The sequence below is a fragment of the Protomyctophum parallelum genome, assembly GCF_964188405.1.
Source record: "Protomyctophum parallelum genome assembly, chromosome: 18".
In the NCBI taxonomy this organism is placed as follows: Eukaryota; Metazoa; Chordata; class Actinopteri; order Myctophiformes; family Myctophidae; genus Protomyctophum; species Protomyctophum parallelum.
In genome coordinates this window covers 43,378,321-43,390,820 of record NC_139716.1, presented here as the reverse complement: position 1 = coordinate 43,390,820, position 12,500 = coordinate 43,378,321, and the positions used below count along the sequence as shown (strand labels likewise).

Genomic DNA, 12,500 nt, shown 5'->3' with positions numbered 1-12,500 from the left:
TCATTTCTAATGTCATAATATTCTTTTTGGAAAATTATGGTCCCATTAATTAAAAAAATGTTGCGCATGTTCTGAGGGGCGTGGCTACCGTTACAGTCTATGATCGGGAGTCCCCACCCACTCGAGTCAAAATAAAAACCAACGGAGAAGAAGGGGGGAAGTCCCGCCTCGTTGTCTGGGCCAGCCAATGGGCCAGCTGGGCCCAAACGGAGCCAGCCAATGGCCAGCTGGGCCCAAACGGATCTAGAAAGATGGCGACTTACAGTGCAGGAATAACAGGCTTCATTTTACGTCCATGTTAGACCCGGGGAACGCTTTGTCCATATTTTTTACAGTCTATGGTCAGTACCTCATGCACTCCTTGGTCTTGGTACTGCATGTGTAGTACCTCTATACCTACACTAGGTGTCAGTAAACCTCATGAACTCCTTGGTCTTGGTACTGCATGTGTAGTACCTCTATACCTACACTAGGTGTCAGTATACCTCATGAACTCCTTGGTCTTGGTACTGCATGTGTAGTACCTCTCTACCTACACTAGGTGTCAGTAAACCTCATGAACTCCTTGGTCTTGGTACTGCATGTGTAGTACCTCTCTCCGTACACTAGGTGTCAGTAAACCTCATGAACTCCTTGGTCTTGGTACTGCATGTGTAGTACCTCTATACCTACACTAGGTGTCAGTAAACCTCATGAACTCCTTGGTCTTGGTACTGCATGTGTAGTACCTCTATACCTACACTAGGTGTCAGTAAACCTCATGAACTCCTTGGTCTTGGTACTGCATGTGTAGTACCTCTCTCCGTACACTAGGTGGTGGTCGACCATAGCCACTTGCCCAGATGTGCCCAACTGTGCTGACCTCATCACAATTCTGATGACAGTATGGCCGTTTTTAGCCCCAGGAGTGTTTTTCGTGCAAAACTAATGCTTGCAATGGATTCGGAATCATGAAAACACCCTAGTTTGACACGTCACATGCTACTTAAAGCATAATGACATTTTGAAAATGTCGCCTTACAGTATATAGGTCGTTAACAGTTTGGAACGCGCAAATCAAGATGGCGCAGTCCAGTGTCATGGCTAACTAACAACAGATAGCCATCCGAAGCTAATGTGAGTAGCCTGTCGACTAGGTTGGATCAAAACATTTATACAACTGAAAAAAAGTTACTTACGTTAATTGGCTTTTGCAGAGACCAATGATTCACGTAAATTACGTTTTTCGGCGCGGAAAGGTTTTGGTATGGTCACATATATAACTGCCACACCCAAATATAAACTAGAGTCATGTATAGGAATATAAAAAATACAAAACAAATTACGCTCACCTTAAGTGGTACCAAAATCTGTCTCGGCCCCTGGACTAATAGGGTTAGGCACCTCATGAACTCCTGCATTGGTACTGTGGGTGCAATACCTCTAACTCCCCACTAGGTGACAGTACAGTACCTCATAAACTCCTTGGTTTTGGTACTCTCCTGAACTCCCTTGCTGATCACCAACAGGAAGTCTTGCGTCAGGACGAATGGAACGCGTTCCCGCTTGTATCCGAACTTCTTCTTCTTGTGATCCAAGAAGTGACCAAAGTCTATGTGGAACAACTGGTGACGAATGAATATGAGAGAGAGAGAGAGAGAGAGAGAGAGAGAGCTCATGAATTATTCATGAGGCACCAAAAGGCCAACAAAAGGATGTCCAACGATACCCGTGATGACCAGCAGAGGGAGCTGATGTCTCTGTCTACCCAGGGCACAGTTATCCAGAGCGACTTACAGTAAGCAAGAACAGCATTGTTTCATTAGATAGATATTCCACTGTTAGGTTCTTAGTTCACGTATGAGTCTTGATAACTATTTTTATGTATTTGATGTAGTACCATGCAGTCTTCTACCATTGTTCTTGCTTACTGTAAATCGCTCTGGATTAAGAGTGCCTGTTAAATGTCTACATTGTAAATTGATCTTTACATGTATGATACATACCGGTATATGTGATCTTTACATGCCCGGACTGTGAACGCAACTGTGGAACCAGGATCTAACTATTCATCATCGGACTACATGGGCAACCACAAGCATAAAGTGTGTGTGTGTGTGTGTGTGTGTGTGTGTGTGTGTGTGTGTGTGTGTGTGTGTGTTTGCACCTGTCCATTCTCCTTCAACATGATGTTAGAGTTGTGTCGATCTCCGATCCCCAGTATGAACGTAGCGACACAATACCCTGCACAGGACCTGGTGAAGAGGTCTACGGCCTTATCGTAACTACACACACACACACACACACGCACGCGCACGCACACGCACATGCACACGCACACGCACGCACGCACGCGCACACACGCACACACGCGCACACACACACACACACACACACGCACACGCACACGCACACGCACACGCACGCACACACACACACAAGCACACGCACACGCACGCACACACGCACACGCACGCACACACACACACACACAGTGTCATTGAAGCATTCAGATATTTTCAATGTTGTGTTTTTCGAGGGGCTTTGTGTGTGCAGACAGACAGACAGACAGACAGACAGACAGACAGACAGACAGACAGACAGACAGACAGACAGACAGACAGACAGACAGACAGACAGACAGACAGACAGACAGACAGACACATGTCTCACCTCTCGCCTCTGTTCTTGTCTCGTATCCAGTGGTGCAGAGTGTTAGAGTTGAACTGCAGTGCCCCCTTCAGGCCTCCCTTGCATTGCACCTGCATGATGTTGTTGGCTGTTATTATGTGGCTGTTATGTTTGAGGGGCGCTATAGCCCATATAAAGGTTTAATGTTTGTTCTTAGTTCAAGGGAAAATGTACGTCATCTTTAACCTGACGCTGCCAGATCCAAGAAGCTTGCTACACAAATTTGTTTCACAGCTTATTGGGATCTGGGATCGCGGAAGCAAATTAGATGACGGGGCTGTTCCTTTTTTTCAAGATACTTGGTAGATGATTGGATGGGACCGTCTGTCTATCACCGTGTGGGCGTGCAAACACAACCAATCATATTGACGTGTCTAGATAGCTTCACGTCCGGTTTCGCACATATCCCGCCCTTAGCTCACGCTGATTGGTCCGGTACGGAACGGATTTTTGTCAGCTCAACTGCCTGAGAGATCCCAGATGAAGGCTGTGTTGGGGAACATGGTTACCCAATACCGCCCTCATCTGGCAGCGTCAGGTTACGTCATCTTGTCCCTAACACAAACATTAAACACCATTAACAATAAAGAGAATGTAATGTTTGTTTTGTCACAGTTTGTTTTACATCGCCATCACCTAATCATAGGAACATGAGTTAGACTTTAATATATTAGCGCCCCTCACTTCACACGGGTGTGATATAGATATATATCATACACACACACACACACACACACACACACACACACACACACACACACACACACACACAGTGTAATATAATTGCGAACGCAGTGAGCCACTTACTATGAGACCCTGCTGCTCATGTCTGTGTATGTGTGTGTGTGTGTGTCTGTCCCGCTGTGACACCACCCGCCCGCCACCAGAGGGCGCAGCTGTAGCACACACACACACACACACACACACAGGGCGCAGCTGTAGCACACACACACACACACACACACACACACACACACACACACACACACACACACACACACACACACACACACACACACACACACACACACACACACGAGCTGCGTTCGCTTCCCGCGTTTGCGCGTCTTACTTGTAATATAGTATCATAACGTGTATGATGGCGTGGCTGTAGTGTTATATACAGCATGTTGTATAAATGCTATTCATAGTGTTATATACAGTATATTTATAATATATATTAAACCTGCATGATGGTGTGACTGTTCTTACTGTATATACAGTGGTGTGGTGGTATAGATATAATTATTAACCCATTCTGAACGGGCACCCATTTTGGTGTCGGCATCATGTTATGCTTTAGCTATTTAAAAATAGCAGATCTACAAGCTTATATCGCGCCACCGAGTGGCGCGATACAAGCTTGTAGGTCTGCTATTTTTGAAAAAAATCGAAGAATGACTGACATTTTTTAGAATCTGATCTCAGGTCAGAATGGGTTAATCAGACCAGTGTGTGTCCAGTGGAAAACCTCGTATGAATCTGATCTCAGGTCAGAATGGGATAATGACCTGCATGATGGTGTGACTGTTCTTCACCACTTCAATCAGCCCAACACAGTCCCCTATGGACAGACAGCCGTATGGCAGCATTCTGTAGGGAGCCATATACAGTATATACATTACAGTCTCCCATAGAACAGTGATATATATACATTACATACACATACACATACATATACACATACATTACAGTCTCCCATAGGACAGTGGTTCCCAAACTTTTTCATGACAAGGACCCCCACATTGACCCTTATTAGCCCGCGGACCCCCATTTGAAACGCTATGCCAGGGACCCCCAAAAGAGAAGATTTTTACGGCTCTAGCGGTGATTCTCAACCCGTTTCAATTCAAGGACCCCCCAGTTTGACATGCAACAGTCTACAGACCCCCCATTTAATGGCATTTCTATCTCTAGGACCCCCCAATGCATGTTGTAAAATGAATGTTAATTTAACTCTAGGACTGTAAGAAAGGGAACCAAATGGACCTTGGACGTTACGGTCCATTTGGTTCCATTTGTACACTCGCAGAGTTACAGACCCATAAGGGTCTATTTTGTTCCTATCATTTAGCTGGGGACCCCCTGGAACTCCCTCAAGGACCCCTGAGGTTCCCCTATACTGTCCTTTCGGTTATATCCATGTTTTATTCGTGCTATTTACTGCATGGCCAGACTAAAAACAAACAGGGGGGAACCAAACAACGCGTCGCCGCAAAAAACGGAAAGCACAAACCAGAATAGGAAAATACAACCAAAATTGAAAAATAGCAGATCTACAAGCTCATATCGCGCCACCGAGTGGCGCGATACGAGCTTGTAGGTCTGCTATTTTTGAAAAATCGAAGAGCGACTGACATTTCTAGAATCTGATCTCAGGTCAGAATGGGTTCATCAGACCAGTGTGTGTCCGGCGGAAACCTCGTATGAATCTGATCTCAGGTCAGAATGGGTTCATCAGACCAGTGTGTGTCCCATAGACTGTAAAAAATATGGACAAAGCGTTCGCCGGGTCTAACATGAACGTAAAATGAAGCCTGTAATAATATTGATGTAAGTCGCCATCTTTCTAGATCCGTTTTGGACCAGCTGGCCATTGGCTGGCTCCGTTTGGTACCAGCTGGCCATTGGCTGGCTCCGTTTTGGACCAGCTGGCCATTGGCTGCCCAGACAACGAGGCGGGACTTCCCCCCTTCTTCTCCGTTGGTTTTTATTTTGACTCGAGTGGGAGGGGAATCCCGATCATAGACTGTAACGGTAGCCACGCCCCTCAGAACATACGCGATGTTTTTTTTTCTTTATGGTCATTTTTTTAATTAATGGGACCATAATTTTCCAAAAAGAATATTATGACATTAGAAATTAGACTTTAAACTAGTGACTGGAAGAAGAAAGTATTCATGACCATGTTTATTAAGGTAATACAGTCTAGGTGAAGTTGGGCCAAAATACATGGGCCTCTATGGGGCTTTTTGGGTCCAGTCCAGCGCCACAACAGGCCATTATATGAACTACCGATTTCAAATGAGGCTTCACGAAATATCTGGCTGACTGCCCCCCTGGTGTGTCCAGTGGAAATCTCGTATGAATCTGATCTCAGGTCAGAATGGGTTAAGGAACTAGTCGACTATTCAACTAGTGAATCCACTAGTTGACCTCATTGGTACTAGTTGACTAGTTGATAAGAAAAGCGTTTTTTATTATTATTATTTTTTTCTCCCGTTTTTGTAGGCCTCAAGATCAGCTAGAATGCTAGATTATAGTCACCAATGTACAGTTGTTAAAAGTACATATGTTTTTAATTTAACTTTAAAAAAAATTTACATAGCGTAATAGGTATAGTTAAACAACTAGTGAACTAGTAAAAATCACTAGCAGTGTGTGTGTGTGTGTGTGTGTGTGTGTGTGTGTGTGTGTGTGTGTGTGTGTGTGTGTATATAATGGGTGTGTATGTGGTGTAAATATATAATGGGTGTGTATGTATGTGCGTGCGTGTGTATGTGGTGTGTTTATATAATGGGTGTGTATGTGCGTGCGTTACCGTAGATCCAGTCCTTGGTTCTGCCAGATGTTTTCCATGATCTTAATGATCTGTAGAGTCAGCATGTCCTGACGGAGATCTGCACGGACGCACGCACACACACACACACACACACACACACACACACACACACACACACACACACACACACATTTAGGACAGTCAGTTAACGAATCGTGCATTTCCCGTCAAGTGTGTGCGTTGTTTGGTCAGTTCGTCAGGGTGAGAGAGCATGTGACATCACGTGACATCATCAGGGACGGAGCACGTGACATCACGTGACATCATCAGGGATGTCATCAATATTAAGCCCAAATATGGAGAGAGATCCCTGATGTCATCGATATTGGCCAGCAAGTATATACATCTAACCCGACCTCCTGCTTCAAAGCCTTAGATCTGAGCTGACCCGTTCTGACATTACCTGACCTGTTCTGACATTACCTGACCTGTTCTGACATTACCTGACCTGTTCTGACATTACCTGACCTGTTCTGACATTACCTGACCTGTTCTGACATTACCTGACCTGTTCTGACATTACCTGACCTGTTCTGACATTACCTGACCTGTTCTGACATTACCTGACCTGTTCTGACATTACCTGACCTGTTCTGACATTACCTGACCTGTTCTGATCCTTCCCCCATCCGTCCTTCCTCTTCGATGTCTCCCTTTTGACTGATACATGTCCATTCAAACTGACAGGCCTGACCCCAAAGTTATATTAGTGCAGCCGCCCGCGCCCAGCTGCCCGCGCCCAGCCGCCCGCGCCCAGCTGCCCGCGCCCAGCTGCCCGCGCCCAGCTGCCCGCGCCCAGCTGCCCGGCGAAAACTAGAATTCTTAACAGGACCGAAAATGTAGATTTGACCCCCCATGCCAAAACGCCAGCGCCGCTGTCAACAGGGCGTAGGCGTGCACGCCATCTCGCCATTTAGGGTGAGGTCGCTTGTCGCCCTCAGGCATCTTACTGGTTACAATCATAGACTGTAAAAAATATGGACAAAGCGTTCGCCGGGTCTAACATGAACGTAAAATGAAGCCTGTAATAATATGGTAATTCCTGATGTAAGTCGCCATCTTTCTAGATCCGTTTGGTACCAGCTGGCCATTGCCTGGCTCCGTTTTTGACCAGCTGGCCATTGGCTGCCCAGACAACGAGGCGGGACTTCCCCCCTTCTTCTCCGTTGGTTTTTATTTTGACTCGAGTGGGAGGGGAATCCCGATCATAGACTGTAACGGTAGCCACGCCCCTCAGAACATACGCGATGGTTTTTTTTCTTTATGGTCATTTTTTTAATTAATGGGACCATAATTTTCCAAAAAGAATATTATGACATTAGAAATGAGACTTTAAACTAGTGACTGGAAGCAGAAAGTATTCATGACCATGTTTTTTAAGGTAATACAGTCTAGGTGAAGTTGGGCCAAAATACATGGGCCTCTATGGAGCTATGGGGCTTTTTGGGTCCAGTCCAGCGCCACAACAGGCCATTATATGAACTACCGATTTCAAATGAGGCTTCACGAAATATCTGGCTGACTGCCCCCCTGGTTACAATATAGGAATTTCAATTAAAATATATATAATATATTGTCGGTGGTGTGTGTGTGTGTGTGTGTGTGTGTGTGTGTGTGTGTGTGTGTGTGTGTGTGTGTGCGTGTGTGCGTGCGTGCGTGCGTGCGTGCGTTCATGCACGTGTGTGCGTGCGTGTGTGTGTGCGTGCGTGCTTACCGTCTCCATTCTTAAAGATGACCTCATTGTTGGTGAACAGGAGCTCAGACATGATGTCAGGGTTCTCCCAACTCAACCACAGGGGGCGCTTCGCTGACGACATGATCCTACACTCCTCTAGTCTGGAACACACACACACACACACGACTCAACCACAGGGGGCGCTTCGCCGACGACATGATCCTACACTCCTCTAGTCTGGAACACACACACACACACAACTCAACCACAGGGGGCGCTTCGCCGACGACATGATCCTACACTCCTCTAGTCTGGAACACACACACACACACACAACTCAACCACAGGGGGCGCTTCGCCGACGACATGATCCTACACTCCTCTAGTCTGGAACACACACACACACACACACACACAACTCAACCACAGGGGGCGCTTCGCTGACGACATGATCCTACACTCCTCTAGTCTGGAACACACCAACACACACACAACTCAACCACAGGGGGCGCTTCGCTGACGACATGATCCTACACTCCTCTAGTCTGGAACACACACACACACACACAACTCAACCACAGGGGGCGCTTCGCCGACGACATGATCCTACACTCCTCTAGTCTGGAACACACACACACACACACACACAACTCAACCACAGGGGGCGCTTCGCCGACGACATGATCCTACACTCCTCTAGTCTGGAACACACACACACACACAACTCAACCACAGGGGGCGCTTCGCCGACGACATGATCCTACACTCCTCTAGTCTGGAACACACACACACACACAACTCAACCACAGGGGGCGCTTCGCTGACGACATGATCCTACACTCCTCTAGTCTGGAACACACACACACACACACAACTCAACCACAGGGGGCGCTTCGCCGACGACATGATCCTACACTCCTCTAGTCTGGAACACACCAACACACGCACGCACGTAGGTAGGTAGGTAGGTATAGATATCAGTGGCGTGCACAGACATTTAGAGGGGCAGGTGGTGCTCAAGTGAAAAAAAGGGCACCTTGTGCAGCGCATTTTGGGGCGGGAACCCATTTTGGTGCTTTATAGCTATTGAAAAATAGCAGATCTACAAGCTCGTAGCGCGCCACCGAGTGGCGCGCTACGAGCTTGTAGGTCTGCTATTTTTTTTATTATCGAAGAACCACTGACATAGAAACATGTGGGGGGGCCTAAATAATATAGGAGAAGCGTTTTTGTATCAATAATTGATCAATGTCACCATGGTCCACACACTACAAATTAAGAAAAAAAAAAAAAAAACATTTACTTTTTGTTTTAAGAGCAAAATTGCCAAAAAGGGCAGGGGGTGCTCTAGCACCCCCTAGTGTCTATCTGTGCACGCCACTGGTAGGTAGGTAGGTATAGATATAAGTAGGTAGGTAGATATAGATATAGGTAGGTAGGTAGATATAGATATAGGTAGGTAGGTAGATATAGATATAGGTAGGTAGGTATAAATAGGTAGATTACCGTAGGTTTCCTAGCTGGTGAACAGGGTTTAAAGGAGAGATGAATCCTTGCAGAGCTTCTATGTAATCTGGACGAGACATGTGTTCAACCAGGAACTTCATCTGAGACTGTTGACCAATCACAACACGGACACACGTCATCGACCTATCACAACACAGACACACATGTCAGCGACCAATCACAACACAGACACACATGTCAGCGACCAATCACAACACAGACACACATGTCAGCGACCAATCACATCACAGACACACATGCATCGATCAATCACATCACAGACACACATATATATCAACCAATCACAACATATCTCATCACGATAGGTCTGCCTGTTTGTCATGTCTATAAAAAACCTAATGAAAACGAATACAACAAAAACCAATCACAACACACACACACACACACACACACACACGTGTCATCAACCAATCACATCACAGACACATGATGTCATTAATCGTATATGGACCAATCAGAATGGACCTTTTGAGTCTCGTCTTTCTTCTCCTGTTTCAAGATGTCCGTCAAATTCACCAGTTTGTCCATGGCTTCTACCTGTTACCATGGATACCGCATGCACGCACAAACACACACACACACACACACACACACACACACACACACACACACAATTATAAAAGATGACAGACAGACAGACAGACAGACAGACAGACAGACAGACAGACAGACAGACAGACAGACAGACAGACAGACAGACAGACAGACAGACAGACAGACAGACAGACATTTACGATAGGTAGGTAGGTATGGTAGGTACAGTGTAGGGTTAGTATTGTATTGTTAGTAATAAGTATGGTAGGTACAGTATAGGGTTAGTATTGTATTGTTAGTAATAAGTATGGTAGGTACAGTATAGGGTTAGTATTGTATTGTTAGTAATAAGTATGGTAGGTACAGTATAGGGTTAGTATTGTATTGTTAGTAATAAGTATGGTAGGTACAGTATAGGGTTAGTATTGTATTGTTAGTAATAAGTATGGTAGGTACAGTATAGGGTTAGTATTGTATTGTTAGTAATAAGTATGGTAGGTACAGTATAGGGTTAGTATTGTATTGTTAGTAATAAGTATTGTAGGTATGGTATATGGTTAGTATTGTATTGTTAGTAATAAGTACGGTAGGTACAGTATAGGGTTAGTATTGTATTGTTAGTAATAAGTACGGTAGGTATAGCCAACCTGTCTGTTGAGGTGTTTCAGGTACATTCCACAGGCTCTACAGAATGCCTCCAACAACAGGCCGAACCTCCTGGACACTGTCTTATTGTGCATCTCTGACCTGGAGGTAATGGAGTAACAACACTGTCTTATTGTGCATCTCTGACCTGGAGGTAATGGAGTAACAACACTGTCTTATTGTGCATCTCTGACCTGGAGGTAATGGAGTAACAACACTGTCTTATTGTGCATCTCTGACCTGGAGGTAATGGAGTAACAATACTGTCTTATTGTGCATCTCTGACCTGGAGGTAATGGAGTAACAACACTGTCTTATTGTGCATCTCTGACCTGGAGGTAATGGAGGAACAATACTGTCTTATTGTGCATCTCTGACCTGGAGGTAATGGAGTAACAATACTGTCTTATTGTGCATCTCTGACCTGGAGGTAATGGAGTAACAACACTGTCTTATTGTGCATCTCTGACCTGGAGGTAATGGAGTAACAATACTGTCTTATTGTGCATCTCTGACCTGGAGGTAATGGAGTAACAACACTGTCTTATTGTGCATCTCTGACCTGGAGGTAATGGAGTAACAACACTGTCTTATTGTGCATCTCTGACCTGGAGGTAATGGAGTAACAATACTGTCTTATTGTGCATCTCTGACCTGGAGGTAATGGAGTAACAACACTGTTTATTGTGCATCTCTGACCTGGAGGTAATGGAGTAACAATACTGTCTTATTGTGCATCTCTGACCTGGAGGTAATGGAGTAACAATACTGTTTATTGTCATCTCTGACCTGGAGGTAATGGAGTAACAATACTGTCTTATTGTGCATCTCTGACCTGGAGGTAATGGAGTAACAATACTGTTTATTGTCATCTCTGACCTGGAGGTAATGGAGTAACAATACTGTCTTATTGTGCATCTCTGACCTGGAGGTAATGGAGTAACAATACTGTCTTATTGTGCATCTCTGACCTGGAGGTAATGGAGTAACAACACTGTCTTATTGTGCATCTCTGACCTGGAGGTAATGGAGTAACAACACTGTCTTATTGTGCATCTCTGACCTGGAGGTAATGGAGTAACAATACTGTTTATTGTGCATCTCTGACCTGGAGGTAATGGAGTAACAATACTGTCTTATTGTGCATCTCTGACCTGGAGGTAATGGAGTAACAATACTGTCTTATTGTGCATCTCTGACCTGGAGGTAATGGAGTAACAACACTGTCTTATTGTGCATCTCTGACCTGGAGGTAATGGGGTAACAATACTGTCTTATTGTGCATCTCTGACCTGGAGGTAATGGAGGAACAATACTGTCTTATTGTGCATCTCTGACCTGGAGGTAATGGAGTAACAACACTGTCTTATTGTGCATCTCTGACCTGGAGGTAATGGAGTAACAATACTGTCTTATTGTGCATCTCTGACCTGGAGGTAATGGAGTAACAACACTGTCTTATTGTGCATCTCTGACCTGGAGGTAATGGAGTAACAATACTGTTTATTGTGCATCTCTGACCTGGAGGAAATGGAGTAACAACACTGTCTTATTGTGCATCTCTGACCTGGAGGTAATGGAGTAACAACACTGTCTTATTGTGCATCTCTGACCTGGAGGTAATGGAGTAACAATACTGTCTTATTGTGCATCTCTGACCTGGAGGTAATGGAGTAACAATACTGTCTTATTGTGCATCTCTGACCTGGAGGTAATGGAGTAACAATACTGTTTATTGTGCATCTCTGACCTGGAGGTAATGGAGTAACAACACTGTCTTATTGTGCATCTCTGACCTGGAGGTAATGGAGTAACAACACTGTCTTATTGTGCATCTCTGACCTGGAGGTAATGGAGTAACAACACTGTCTTATTGTGCATCTCTGA

At 45.0% G+C, this 12,500-nt stretch overlaps 1 protein-coding gene across 1 annotated transcript in view; it reads right to left on the bottom strand.

Moving 5' to 3' along the window:
• Positions 1-12,500, bottom strand: part of LOC310875289 (phosphatidylinositol 4,5-bisphosphate 3-kinase catalytic subunit alpha isoform) — a 58,503-nt gene that overhangs the window by 5,130 nt on the left and 40,873 nt on the right. Inside the window, exons 21-29 of the mRNA XM_083788473.1 lie at positions 10,616-10,715; positions 9,900-9,971; positions 9,414-9,520; positions 7,947-8,068; positions 6,212-6,290; positions 4,182-4,263; positions 2,653-2,741; positions 2,147-2,264; positions 1,453-1,604 (exon numbers count right to left, since the gene is read on the bottom strand). Coding sequence (XP_083644599.1) covers positions 1,453-1,604; positions 2,147-2,264; positions 2,653-2,741; positions 4,182-4,263; positions 6,212-6,290; positions 7,947-8,068; positions 9,414-9,520; positions 9,900-9,971; positions 10,616-10,715 — 921 coding nt within the window. The remainder of the gene's footprint in view (positions 1-1,452; positions 1,605-2,146; positions 2,265-2,652; positions 2,742-4,181; positions 4,264-6,211; positions 6,291-7,946; positions 8,069-9,413; positions 9,521-9,899; positions 9,972-10,615; positions 10,716-12,500) is intronic.